This window comes from Osmerus mordax, chromosome 21, assembly GCF_038355195.1.
Source record: "Osmerus mordax isolate fOsmMor3 chromosome 21, fOsmMor3.pri, whole genome shotgun sequence".
Lineage (NCBI taxonomy): Eukaryota > Metazoa > Chordata > Actinopteri > Osmeriformes > Osmeridae > Osmerus > Osmerus mordax.
In genome coordinates, this window is record NC_090070.1 from 6178670 (window position 1) to 6193762 (window position 15093).

General features: G+C 44.4%; 1 protein-coding gene across 1 annotated transcript in view; it reads left to right on the forward strand.

Moving 5' to 3' along the window:
• The first annotated feature begins 3923 nt into the window (after nucleotides 1–3923).
• LOC136965570 (transmembrane and immunoglobulin domain-containing protein 1-like) overlaps nucleotides 3924–15093 on the forward strand; it is a 36480-nt gene continuing 25310 nt past the window's right edge. Inside the window, exon 1 of the mRNA XM_067259755.1 lies at nucleotides 3924–4235. Coding sequence (XP_067115856.1) covers nucleotides 3959–4235 — 277 coding nt within the window. The 5' untranslated portion in view covers nucleotides 3924–3958. The remainder of the gene's footprint in view (nucleotides 4236–15093) is intronic.

Below are 15093 nucleotides of genomic sequence, written 5' to 3' on the forward strand. Positions count from 1 at the left end.
AGTTGTATAGTGGTATGAAGACTATCACCCGCACAAAATGAGCAAAATCATGTGCGCAAAATGTTGAAGAAAATGAACGAAGTAGGCCTACATATGAACCCCTAGATGCGTGCATAATGGCATCCTGACAATGGCGTATTACTCCTCAAAATTGCAACATTTACATGTTACAGGGTTAGACTTCGGCTGACAACAGAATCTTTAAATTACATTTCAACCACGGCTGAATTGTCCGAACATTGTTATGTCTAGGTATGACTGTTCAGAACATCCAACAAAGCTGGTTTATCCAACCATGCTTTATGTTTATTCATTTTTTTATGCAACAATGTGTATCCAACCTCGGCTGAATTGTCCAACCAAAGTTTGTATATATGGCGTCCTCCTCAGCTCCGAACGCAGAAGACGCACCTCAAGGCTGTTGTAAACCTCGCACAAGTCTCCAATTAAAAAACGACCAATTTTCCTGTCATGGAATCCGTGTTGTCTGACGAACTACAGGACGAGCAGTCCACATCAGTCAACTGGACTTTGACATTTGGATGCATTCGTCTGACTTTCCAATCAGACGCCAGCGGAACCGCTTTCGTGTTGAGATGTGTGAGGAATTTACCTGCCACGCCCACGAATAACTACAGGGGGATACCTGGGAGAGAGCATTTTTTCCAAAATCATGAAACCCCATCGGCAGTGCATGATAACACTGTCCAGGACGCAGTCACGACCATGGCGCTGTCCTCTTCGGATCCTGGATCAACCCTGAGCAACGAAGTAAATACTCACAGTGTGAACACAGTGCGTCTGGCACTTTCCGGGCAGCGACTCGAGATGGCTGTGAGCTGGAAGGCGTATGGACTGACAGTAGCCCTTTGTATTGGCTATAGCTGGCTGTGATGTCACCTCCTGTCTATCATGAGACTAATGAAACTTGTTAACTTCAAAATTCAAGCAATAAAGTATACTATTATAACAATTACAAGTCTAGCCCTCCTGTTGTGTCCCCGTCAAAAGTGACCAATTTACAGTTAAGTTTATTCTGATTGACATAAGGTTCCATGACTTTCTCCACACAGGGTAGGCCTATCTAAACAGCCAAAACATTTTTTCCAGAAGTTCATAAAAATGTGGGCGTTTTATTCTATGCTTTATTTTATACCTGTGTTGTTCCCGGTCGTAAATGACCGGTCATTCAAAAGAATGGGTAAGACCATTTTTTTGGTTTAAAATGTTGTTCAGGCACACACCCATGCACGTGTGTGTAATTGGACAAGATTACATTCAAAATAACCATTAGATATAAAGTTACATTGTCAAGGATTACTTCATGACATTTTGATCCCGTCTTTAAAATTGCCTTTTGTAACTGGTTTCATGATATCGTAGGCAAAAGTTCCTGGTTGGGACAGGCTACAACAGTTCTCACCCATTCTCAAGAGTGTAAGGGGGGCCTAGGGGGACGCCTCATTAGCTTCAAGGTTGTTACGTGTTTTCTCGCCCTAGAAGGATTTGTTATGGAGAAAGGAGCCACAACAATGTATGAGAGAACAGAAAACAAGGAGGACAGCCAAGGTCATCAGTTGAGAACATGTAGGATTGAAGGCCAAGCGTCTGGGGGTGCAGGTGTTCCCTGAACCTCTGCCCATCGTGGGAGCAAAGCGGAACCAAGTGGAACAGGTCAGGTTGACCGTAGACAGATATCGAGTGTGTACACATGGCAGCCTCATTGACTCTGGGCAAGGTTTGGGAAAACATTGAGAAACCGCTCTATGAAGGGAGGAGGATTTTCCTAATTTAGACTATATAAAGTGTTGCATCTTTTTGTAGCTTTGCTGAATAAACCTCTCACGCCATCTTGACTCTTCTGTCTTGGAAAATATCCTACAATGATAGCCAATGCTATTAACCAGTGGTGTCTGGTAAAATCAGATGGCTGAGCGGTTAGGGAATCGGGCTATTAATCAGAAGGTTGCTGGTTTGGTTCCCGACCATGCAAATGACGTTGTGTACTTGGGCAAGGCACTTCACCCTACTTGCCTCGTGGGAATGTCCCTGTATTTACTGTAAGTCGCTCTGGTTAAGAGTGTCTGCTAAATGACTAAATGTGCATTTAAATGTATTCAGTAATTGACTAGGTCAAGTAGTATTCTTCAAGTAATCTGACCCAACCCTGCAAGTATGTGAAGGAAAAAGGCTTGAAATGTATTTATGGGACATAACCTTGGCCACATTCATCTGGGAGGCACGGAGAGCAGCCATTGCCTAATTGATCTTAGAGTGCAGAGCTAGTGGAGACCCCAGCAGGTGGATCACCTCATCATTTTCCATCTCCAGGAACGGGTATAGACTTTTCTTCAAGTTTTTGCCATTTTAATTTTTGGGGCAATAAAACGTGCACGTTAATGGTTATTATTGAAATAATCTGATGAATGTCGATAATCTGATGAATGTCGACTTTTTTCAATAGGCTATTTTTACAGATTGTATTTTGTGTGTTTGTTCTTACATTCTCATATGGGTTTATACAGACTCTCGGAGAAAAAAAGTTCCATCTATACTTTTCTTCAAGTTTTCGACATTTTAGCTTAAGGACTTTTAGCTTAAGGACTACCTAGTGTTTTTCATTTATACTTTGCTCCTATACTTGTCACACAACAGAGTTTGCCTCCTAACACATCCAGAAGGCTTAATTTGAGGAAATCCGACACTCTTGCTGTTTGACCAGGTCTCATGCTAGTTATCTCTCTCTCACACACATCCTGTGGCCATTACAAGTTCCTCATTTGATGATTATCGCACCTGTGCCAGCCTTCCTACGAGACTCCTCTCTCACCACAGTCCTGCGGAGTGTTCCTCTTGTCACAGCACTACTTCGAACTTCAAACTTGAAGATAACACAATTCTTCAGACTGGCAAGTCATGCAAAAAAGCACACTATTATCTGAATGGACAATACTATCTGGATGATCAATGTATGGGTTATGAATGGTAAAACATGATTTACAAATTGATTGATTATCGTTGATGAGTAGGTCTATTCTACGTTGAACTATAGTGTAGCGGACCGTAACCTGCTTTGTAGGCTAGGCTACAGGACGGGGGAAAAGTAAACATTTGAATAACTTTTTAAAGATACGATCCTGGCTGCATGCACGTGATCCCCCGCCCCAAAATAGCATTCATTTGGGCTTTTTTGGGGGGGGAGGGCCTGAGCGGGGGAGGGAGCGAGCGGGGAAGGGGGTGAGCAGGGGTGAGCGGGGGAGGGCGTGAGCGGGGGAGGGCGTGAGAGGGGGAGGGCATGATAAATAATTTGTTGGGGCAAAATACGTGCCCCAACACAACTCAGTATTAGGTTAATTACATAAACACGCACAATGTACTTCCACACTATTCCTATTGCTCACTAGCCTGCACTTATTTCATGCAATGCATTTCATTATGCCAGAGAAGCACTCATCTTGCCTGTGCATTGTTTGTGGACATTTCGCTATAATATGACTCAAAACTGTAGGCTAATGCTTGGACAATATCACCTCCTAGTGGAAATAACTGGCACACTAGCTGGCACTCATTTGAATGAATATTTTCACACATGGTGTCTGGTCCTGCCATCAGTCACTCCTCCCTCCGTTTGTCAGCTAACAACGTTTCTTGTACGGTGGAGTGTTCTGTGAAGAACGGGAGAGATGTGACCCTATATATATATATTTTAGAGATAGAAGCTACTTCTCCTTGCTTCTTCACACACATGCTTCTGTCTTTCCAGTTCCCTTCTCCCAGGATGTGTTCGGCAACCACACTCTTCCCGGCCCCAACTTTCCCCAGTACTGCTTATATATATATATATATATTACAGGTAGAACAGAGACTAGGTCGGGGGCAAAAACAAGGTCAGTATCCCAAGGTATGTGGAAATAACTGGCACACTAACTGGCACTCATTTAAATGGAAATTTTCTGACATGGTGTCCGGTCCTGCCATCAGTTACTCCTACCTCCGTCTGTCAGCCAACAACATCTCTTGTACGGTGGAGTGTTCTGTGAAGAACGGGAGAGATGTGACCCTAACCTTGTACAAAGGAGAGGAGAGACTTAACCAGACCAGCAGTCCTGATCTCTCCTCCAACATCTCTCTCCATCTGGAGATGAAGGACCAGGATGGAGACACCTACAGCTGTGTGGCTGAAAACCCCATCAGTAACCAGACAGCCAAACTCCACAAGACAGAGCTGTGCCCAGGTCAGTGGCTGTTTCTCTCCATGTCAAGAGAAGCAGATGACAAACAACTAAACATGGAGACTCTGAATCCTCAGTTTTCATAGTAACATCTCTGATGCACTTTATTACACAAATTATAAACATTATAGTACACTGTCATGTCTGCCGGTCTGTTTACTGTTGGTTATAAAAACGCCTTGTGAGAAAGACAACCATTTAGCACTCACTTTTGACCACAGAACCTGGAAACACTAGTAAAACTCCATGGTTGTGTGTGTATGTGTTTCTTCAGGTCTGCCTACAACCACCAACTTTCGCAAGGGACCGGGGTGCTGTGGCTGTGATTGTGGCTGTTGTGGAAGAAATTGGGATTTCCTGTGTGCTTACATTAATCACTAATCAATAAAACTAGTCATTGGATACTAGTTAGTACGTTTATCATGTAAGCTTGCTATTAATAACAGTATATTGTGTCTATGTGTCAGGTTAATAGATGTTCGGGGTCAGGAGAAAGTACTGGCTAAACGGTCCTTGTCATGACTACAAGGAGAGCTCCAACTATGAACTCTCTAGTGTGAGAGTTGTCATGTGTTGGGAGCAGTGAATCTTTTTCTCTGAGACTGTTGTAACGTCATTCCTGCCTGACTGTCACAATCTATGTTTACATTCTTGTGCCCTATAAAAGATGGTCCTCCGGCTTTCGGAGTGGGGAGAGACCTGGTTGAGACCTAAGCTTGGTGTTGTGTTGTCATTTATGGTCAGAAGACTGGTTTTCTCTCCCAATCTGCAGATTGATAAATACGTATTAAAATCCAGAACTTAACTGAACTTAGTCACTCCGTTTATGAAGAGACGGACAAAACACTTTCTTCATCAGTGTACAGGGAGAAAAGCAGAGGAGAAAGGACGCAGCCCTGAGGAAATCCGGTGCTGATGGACCGGGAGTCAGAGACTTGTGTTCCCAGCTTAACACACTGCTTCCTGTCAGACAGGAAGTCTGTGATCCACCTGCAGGTGGAATCAGTCACGTTCAGCTGGGAGAGCTTGTCCTGAAGCAGGGCTGGGATGATGGTATTGAAGGCAGAGCTGAAGTCCACAAACAGGATCCTGGCGTAGGATGCTGGGGAGTCCAGGTGCTGTAGGGTGAAGTGGAGGGCCATGTTAACTGCGTCGTCCACAGACCTGTTGGCTCTGTAGGCAAACTGCAGGGGGTCCAGTAGAGGGTCTGTGATGGATTTAAGGAGGCTATTCTACCTGGCACAGGGACACTGAGAAATCAAGGTTAACCCCAAACCCTGGACAGAGGGGCTCAGCGAATGTGATGTGAAAGGTGTGCAGATAACCTGTAATCAGACTCATCCCCGCCAGAGATGATCCCAATTAGGGTGGTGTCAGCAGAGAGCAGCTTCATGCCAATGTCCTGCATGTCATTGTTACTCAGCTGTTACCAGTTTTCTCAGGGAGGAGTTTAACTTCATGTTTGAGGCCAGAGAAGCACAGCCCTGCTCTGTGACCAGACAGACTGACAGCCTGTAGAAGGTTATCATTACAAGAAGGACTACAAACACCACCGTGGTCCGTGACGCGCTCCTAGTTGTGGTGCTGCTTTGTCGCTATAGGTTTTACAGGACAGTGATTGGAGGGCTAAGGAGGTTGTCTGGCTGATTACCTTCGACTGCGAAGCTCCCTATATTGGGAAAATGTAGCTGGTTTATCCACTTTGTATTGATGACATGGTTATAGTACCACACACAATATTCTTTCAAATGAATAACATATGTTATACATTTATGGTCTACACCCCCTGTTTAGAAACGTGTTTTTTCCAACCCCACTACTTGAGATGAAAGTTTCTGCACAAAATACTTAGAATTAGCAATAATACACAAAACATGCTTTTGATATTCTTTGAAGTGCTTCAAGTACAATAACGCTGCTAGTTTTAAGAGCATTATTCATACAGCCTCTAGGTCTATGGCACATCTATGTGCCTCATGAAACATAGATGGTAAGAAAACTTAATTTATTGATCAAATAGAAATGTCACCTTTTTGTCTAAAACGCATTGTTTCGGGAGAGACAACGTATGGTCTCCATGGTGTATAGGCATATCATGACGTCATGGGGCAGACAGGGATTGTGACGTGCTTTACCAAATTATAAGAACTCGTTACACAATCAAATCAGTCATTGATGCTCTGTAGACAATTAGCGAAAATCTTTTGATTCTACTTTTTCCTCGTTGGTAAGTGTACTGGAATTGTACATTTTATTTGAGTATTTCCTATTTCCTTCCTCGTTTGTGATCTTTAAAGAAACATGGATGAAATCCCAAAGCATTAAAAACGTTGGCGGCCTTAACAGAAGGTAAGTCTGGTAAACCTGAAGTAAATGAAACAATTTAAACTGTTGAGAAACATCGACGAAAATACTTAGTTCTGTCATTTAAAAAAATGTGTTTCAGGTGAATGCAGTGTTCAGTATCGTTAATCATATCGAGTGGACTTTATAGTTCCAGATAATCCTCAGATGCAGTAGTAAGACCAGGTAAAACGCAAAGTAAATATCCTTGCACATTTCCTGTATAACCAACCAATCTGTCGAGCACGTCTCAAACTATTGAATGTCAATCAGTATTACTGTTACAACTCTATTCAGTTGCTTGTTGTTGGTTTCAAGCAGTATTTTTAATCAGTATTTGAGTATGACTATGGTATTGTACGTATAGCACTGCTTTGGCATATCTGTTATGTGTGGGGGCTGAAGTCTGTCTATATACACAGTAGGCCTAATTCTGATAATAACTTAACCAGTACTTAAAATGACTAGGAATGGTTGTTAATTTCTGTCTATTGGGCCCTGGACATACTCTCAGAGGTTCATTTATTCATACACTCTAGGTGGCGCCATTGCGGCATGAAACATAGATGGCAAGACAACTGGGTTTATTGATCAAATAGAAATGTCACCTTTATGTCTAAAAGGCATTGTTTCGGGAGAGACAGCACATGGTCTCTCCATGGTGTATACATTATGACGTCATCGGGCAGACATGGATTGTGACGCGCTTTACAAAATTATAAGAACGTTATTAAATCAAATCAGTCATTGATGCAAGCAAGGAGCAGACCGCATCTACTTTTTCCTCTTGGAAAGTGTAGTGGAAATGTATATTTATTGTAGAAATGTATATTTATTTGAGTATTTCCTAGATTGTCATCTTTAAAGAACATGGATGACATCCCGAAACATAAAAAACTTCGGCGGCCTAAACAGAAGGTAAGTCTGGTAAACCTAAAGTAAATAAAACAATTTACACTGTCGATAAACATCGACAAAAATACTTAGTTATTGTATCAGTAAGGTACTTTTGCGTTTGACAGTTGTGTTTCACACATAGCCTACCTAACGTGATTAATACTGTAGACCTTTTTCAGTCATATTTGATATGTAAAAGTCATATTTCTTTTTCGAAAAATAAAATTATCTCTGTTCAAGACACTCGCTGTATTTTCCCGCTAACCCTAACCCTTCTCACGCCTCCCTATGTTTGTGTGTGCGTGTGTACTGTATGTATGTTTTCATACGTCTGTGTATTTACGTGGCGTGTGTTTGTGTGTGTTTATGTGTGTGTTTGCGTGTCTAGCCTGCTCGTCTCGCTACCCTCCAGTTGCCCCTCGCGCCCTGCTGGCCAGAGCTGGGACTGAAGCTTCCTGCCCTGCTGTTCTCAGACAGGAAGCTGCTGTTCTCAGACAGGAAGCTGCTGTTCTCAGACAGGAAGCTGCTGTTCTCAGACAGGAAGCTGCTGTTCTCAGACAGGAAGCTGCTGTTCTCAGAAGATCAGAACCCCCTCCAGGTAGGAACACATACCTGTAGAGACTCAACACATTGGTCTGTATTTTACTATTTAATATCAGCATAATCTCAAATACAATATGCTAATGTCGAAGTGCAATAATAACAATATAATCATGTCAGAACTTGGTGCCAAAGCCTCCTCGATGCCCGGAGCCCAGCCACAAGAGCAAGGCTGCCAGGAAGGCTGCAGGAGCAGAGAAGGACACAGGGGGCAACAAGGGGCCTCTGGCAGAGTCCTGGAGGACACTGGAGCAGCTTATCCTTCAGCCCTGGATGACGAGCTGGCAGGACTAGGCAGGGTGGTGAGTAGAAGGCCCTAATCCACCTGCCTGGGTACTACAGACTCCAGCCGGGCTCCTCTTCTCCTCTCTATCTTCCTCCACCTCTCCTATGTCTCGGCCTCTGAAACACCCGGGCCCCTGGGCTGCAGAGCCACACCAGATGGAAGGGAGAGTGCGTACTCCTCTCCACCTCCGTCTCCACCTCCGTCTCCGTCTCCACCTCCGTCTCCACCTCCGTCTCCACCTCCGTCTCCACCTCCGTCTCCACCTCCGTCTCCACCTCCGTCTCCACCTCTGCCCCCATGCCGACCTGAGGCGCAGTCTCCAAGTTCTTCTACACCTCCAACCTTGAATGACCCCGTGACCTGGGAGACCACACCCAGTCTTCTGTCATTGGAGGAGACAGGGGACGAGCTTTCTGTGTTGGAGGCCATGATGTCACACCCGTGAGTGTTCCTCCAAACGCTCCCCTTTAGACTGTTCAGCATCATGTTACAATGCGTCGTCAGTTGTCATTGTACTGTGAAGTGATTTCAAACGTCAGTTCTTGTTCTCGTTACAGTCATTGGAAAATCATCAACAGGGTCCTGTTGAGAAAGGTATATAAAATGTTTACGTGAATTCCTTTTACTCCACAATCACCACATGTATCTGTATTGCCACATCACATATTTTTCTCCCTCCCTCCCTCCCTCTCAGAACAAGAGCGTAGCTGAGCTGCAGGAGCGCTCGGAGGAGGTCATGGAGTGGGTTCTCAAGGTGACCAACGAGGTGGTCCTGCCCGCCATGGCCCTTTACCAGGTCCTCCATATCCGCAAAGACCAAGATGGCCGCCCGCTGTCCGCCACCATCTCCTACAGCAGCTGTGACTCCCAGAGTGACAGGTCCTCTTCCGCAGGGCTGCTGTCCACAGCCAGGCCTGTCACTGGCTCTCTGACTGGGATGGTATGTTTCAACCCTGCTGATTCCCCCCAGGACCAGGCCTCTTCTCTGGGCTCCGCCCAGCCCTACGTCCCCCAGGGCGTTCTGAGAATAATCTCAGAGAGGTTCCACCCTCTGCTGCTAGGAGGGCAGGGATCCAGGTCCCAGAGCAGGATGCTGGGTGGCAGGCCTCCGATGTTGGACTCTGATAGGCCCACGAAGGAGGACGTCCTCGCCACGGCATCCCTCACTGTGGCAGAGATCCTGCTGAAGGTGCAGGCGGTGAGGGATAAACAAGAGCACGATGCAGAAGACAAGCTGTCAGCCTGTGCGGAGGAGCTCTACGAGTGTCATGGGAGAGGTGCTGGAGAAGTTTGCACTCCACCGCCCCTGCTGCTTGCTGTCGGACTGCCGTGTGACCAGCATCTCCCAGGACCTGATATGCAACGCCTGGCAGGACGCCAAGGAGAAGATTCAGGTCCTCGCCAACAGCCACACCGACGCCATCAACGAGCTGGTGTTCCCGCGGCCCCCGTTGTCTGCCGACACGAGGGAGAGGATGGAGATGGCCTCCTTCCTCATTGGTAGCGTGGCGGAGGCGGAAGAGATGGAGGAGGCGATGGCTCCGCCCAGCCGCGTGACATCACCGACCCTCTGCTCCCTGAAGGAGCCTCTCTGGAATCCTGGCCTGCCACGCCCTGTTCCAGAGCCCGGGCGTGGTCCCCACGGAGGAGAAGCTGGACCTGGTGAGGATGGTGGGGGGCTTCCTCCAGGAGATGGAGCACACAGAAGGAGGCTCTTCCCTGGACCAGCCCCAAGAGGCCTACGAGGCCTCCCTGCTCCAGAGCGTGGCCACAGCCTGCAACGTAATCCACAACGTCCTGAAGAACTTCCACGCAGCCCTGCAGCTGACTGGGCAAGTGGAGGTTGCAGACTTCCTGCAGCCTGGAAGTAAGACCTTCACCATGGTGGTGAAGTGTGTTAGCCAGAGCCTGCTAGGAGACGTTGCCATGGAGCTGGATGCCCTGAGGAGGAGCCCGGGGGCCAGCATCAGCAGTGGGAGGAGCAGCAGGAATCAGGAATGCCTCCCTCTTGACACGCAGCAGGAGCGACCAGTGGAGTGCAGCTCTGCTAGCAAGGAAGAGCAGGAGGAGGAGGATCCTCAGAAGGAGGAGACCGCCCCTCCCTCCTCCAGGAGCACTAGCGCCTGGAGCGAGGCTAGCAGTGCTGCCAGCTGCCAAGACCTCAGCCTCACCGCTGAAAACATGCTGGACGCCATCGTGCGGATGGCCCACTCGGCCTCCAGATCCTCCCCCGACAATCAGGACGACAAATGCGACGGAGGCTCCTCCGTCAAATCGTTCGACCAGGCGGAGTACGACCTGGGCCGCCTGCTGGCATCCCACACCATGTGCACCAGGATGTTCCAGGTAAGGATCCACCACTTCTCCGAGCAGTTGATTGGACGCATTTATCAGCTTCTCCTGGACACCCGGATGGGATGACTCCCCTCGACACCCCATTGCCGCTCCGAGCCCAACTTCCAGAGCCTGGAGGACAAGGAGCGCCTGGACCAGGAGCTCTTCACCCCTCTGCTTTACAATTTCTTCCAGACGGCCTTCAAGAGCCTGATGGGGAACCTGCTGGGCGAAGACCTCACGCACGACTCCTGCAGCGATGCGTCCTCGGACAGCAGTGACAGCAGCAGTGACAGCAGTGACTGTCCCTCCCTGGACTGGTCCCGTGGGATGACGCCGGGCCCCAGGCATGGGGTTGTGGGTAGTAGGAGATCGCAGAGCAGGTTAAAGCCCTCCTGCAGCCAGGACCAGAGGTGGGCGCTGGAGGCCATTTGTGAGGTGTTGACTACCCAGGCGGGAAGTGACCTCTACAAGACCTGCAACGACCCAAAAGAAAACATGTTCGTTGTTAGCAAAGGTAAATAATTTTTTTATACTTTTTAGATTAAAAAAACTGGTAACTATATGTAACCTTTATTGATAATAAGTTACAAGTATTGTGATGTATTTAGGACTAGATCGACAGAAGACCAAATTCGGCTATGGAGTCTAGCATACACAATACCCGGAATCACAACACACAAATACTTTCCTTTTGGGAATCACAATCCCTTTTATTACATTAAATATGGAAATAAAATAAAATAGAAAATACTCTTGTCCCAATTATTGATTCAGTTACTTATTAACTTTAGTTTTATGCATTAACTATTACCTATTTGTCATTATCCATTTACTATTTATTAATATTATTAGTTACTATTTATTTATCTAACTTGCTTATTATTATTAATATTATGTACTAACGGCTAATCTATTAATTTCAAATTTTATTTATATATTAACTAAACTTATTTATTCAATAATATTACTCTTTCCGATATCTTTGAAATGTTACTTTTTCAAACAATCCCCTTTCAAATATTACCTTATAAATAATTCCCCTTTTAAATGTTACCCGGGTAACCAAAGAAAAGAAAATACATTAATATCAATGGTCTAAATAACAATGTAGCTAACACACAAATCTTTGATACCTAGGACCGGTATGCACACCCTACCACACTGCAGAGTGGACTGGTGTGTGTAGGACAAAGTCTCTCAATCTTCTGCATATGGCAGGCCGTTTTAACATTTATTTCTATAAACGTACTAGTCACTATTTTAAAGTTACTAGTACTTATTCTTTAGTTACCAGTAACTAATCCAATAGTTACTAGTATCTATTCCCGTTTTACTAGTAACTTTCATTAGATACTAGTAACTATTCTTTAGTTACTAGTAACTAATCCAATAGTTACTAGTATCTATTCCCGTTTTACTAGTAAGTTTTCATTAGATACTAGTACCTATTCTTTAGTTACTAGTAACTAATCCAATAGTTACTAGTATCTATTCCCGTTTTACTAGTAACAAATTGGACAATTTTACAATGGTATCCTATGGGGCTCTGCTTTACAGATATCTACTATTTGTGTCCAACTAGTATCTATTCAAATAGTTACTAGTATCTATTCCAGTTTTACTAGTAACTATTCATTAGATACTAGTAACTATTCTTTAGTTACTAGTAACTAATCCAATAGTTACTAGTATCTATTCCCATTTTACTAGTAACTTTCATTAGATACTAGTAACTATTATTTAGTTACTAGTAACTAATCCAATAGTTACTAGTATCTATTCCCGTTTTACTAGTAACATTTTAAATTGTACTATCAAGTAGTCATTTTTACTCGTCATAAGCAATGACGAGTAAAAACGCATTTGTTACTAGTAAGAATAATAATGTTACTAGTAAGAATTGTAATAGTTACTAGTAACTAAAGAATAGTTACTAGTATCTAATGAAAGTTACTAGTAAAACGGGAATAGGTACTAGTAACTATTGGATTAGTTACTAGTAACTAAAGAATAGTTACTAGTATCTAATGAAAGTTACTAGTAAAACGGGAATAGATACTAGTAACTATTGGATTAGTTACTAGTAACTAAAGAATAGTTACTAGTAAAACGGGAATAGATACTAGTAACTATTCTTTAGTTACTAGTAACTATTCCAACAAGAGATATCCCGAAACCAATAAGTACTAGTAACTATTGCCAACAAGATATCTAGTTAACATGCAAATTAGCTTTAGAAGATATCTAGTTAACATGCAAATTAGCTTTAGAAGATATCTAGTTAACATGCAAATCGGCTTTAGAAGATATCTAGTTAACATGCAAACTAGCTGCCGAAGACCACACCTCACAGAAGACAGCACTACAGTGAACTTATCGACACGAATTTATTTCAGAAATGGCACACACGTGTTATTGAACAAATTCCAACAAGGCAACGTACGCCACGCACAATTGATTGCCTATTGATTCATTACTGGTGAATTTAAGAAGACTCGAAGGCATTTTATCGATGGAGACATTGGAAGAACGTGTTGCTAGTCTTTCAGAACTCGAGCACCACGCACTCGATGTCTGCACAGCAAAGACGCCTTCTCAGACCCTCGTATGCCATCAGGTAACTTTTGGATTTCGCTTTTAGAATAACATTACTCATACAATGGTAATATGGTTAGCCAAATATACCTGATCCCCATAGGTTATATTCCTTAAACTAGCTTGCTACCTGGCGAGCGCTAATGTTATCTACCTAGAATACAGTACCAGGGCTTGGTTTATACTAATCAAAATGTCTAGCCACTGGGTGACCAAAGGCAGGCTAGGGGAACTCGTATTAATGTTAAATAACCTCATAAAGTGACATTTTTATGCCTTGAGACCTTAACAAAACAACCACCATGGCAATGACTACACAATGGAACTTGCATTTACCTTAGCTTAGTTCTAACAATAAGGGCCAATATATGGTTATGGTGTTGCATGACAAGTTATTGGCTATCCATTCAGAATATGCAAAATGTGTGTCATTAAACAGTTTGTGATGGTGCCCTTACCTGTGTTGCAGCTGGCTAGGGCACACTCTCTCACACTTGTGTCCTGTCGCTCCCCACTGTCCTATCTGAGGCAAAGGCTACTATTTGACTGTAGTTCCAAATTTGTGTCCTGTTTTTCATTACTGCAGGTACATGGATGACCTCGGCGAAGCAGGACGACTGACATTATCCACCTCTGCTGCTCACCAGGCTGCTGCGCTGCTTTTTGAAAATGGCGTGGGCACAGAATTGGACATGGAAGCTGGGCAGTGCTCTGTGCCGTCAAAGTCAACCAACACAGCGTACAAAGTAAACTTGTTACACTTCACGTGTGAGGAGTGAAGTGTGGAGAGGGTGGCGGGACTTCCGCTTCCTGGGGGTCCACTTACAGGACAGCCCATCCTGGAGTGTGAACCCCTCTGAGCTGCTGAAAAAGTCCCAGCAGAGACTGTACTTCCTGAGAACACTCAGCAGGAATAACATCACACAAAGACTGCTGGGTTCCTTCTACCGAGCCTCCATTGAAAGCATCCCCACATATTGCATATGCATTTGGTATACTAGCTGTACAGTGGCTCAGAGGAAAACGCTCCAGAGGGTCATCAACACCGCTCAAAAGATTGTTGGCTGCCCTCTCCCCGCACTGGAAGACCTACACAGATCCCGTTGCCTCAAAAAAGCCCAGAACATCATAAAAGACACTTCACACTCCTGGGGACTCCCTGTTTGAAATGTTGCCTACAGGCAGACGATACAGATCAATCCAGGCAAGGACAAACAGACTAAAACACAGTTTCTATCCAACTGCAATAACCACTGTTAATGTTGCCAAAACATAATGTGCACAATGTTATGTATTATGTAATGACTGTGTGTGGTTGTTCACGGCACTGTCTTAGGTATATTAATTCTTATTTATTTGAGTAATGTTAGCACTTTAGTAATTTTATCCTTTTTATTGATATTGAGTCAATGAATGATGCACTGACCGGAAGAAGTTAAATTTCGTTGTACCAGTGACGATGACAATAAAGATCTATTATATTCATTTGTATAGTATGTGATTGTGTTGGGGGCACAGCCTGGCCCAAGGAGAATGCTGTATACTGTAGTTACATGGAGATTTTTGTTAATGGACCCAGTAGTGTTTGTTAGGGGACAATTTATACATGAGATGATCAATAAAACTACCATACTTGAGAAATCCAGAGAACAATATAATCATCAATTCTTGTAACTGGCTGAGCCTAAAATATCAGAACAATGGCCATTTGGTCTCATAAGCACAAGTCATTGTATTCCACACCGACACTGGTACAACATGATGCTAGTGTGGGGGTCTGTCCGTGCGGAGGAGACACCAGAG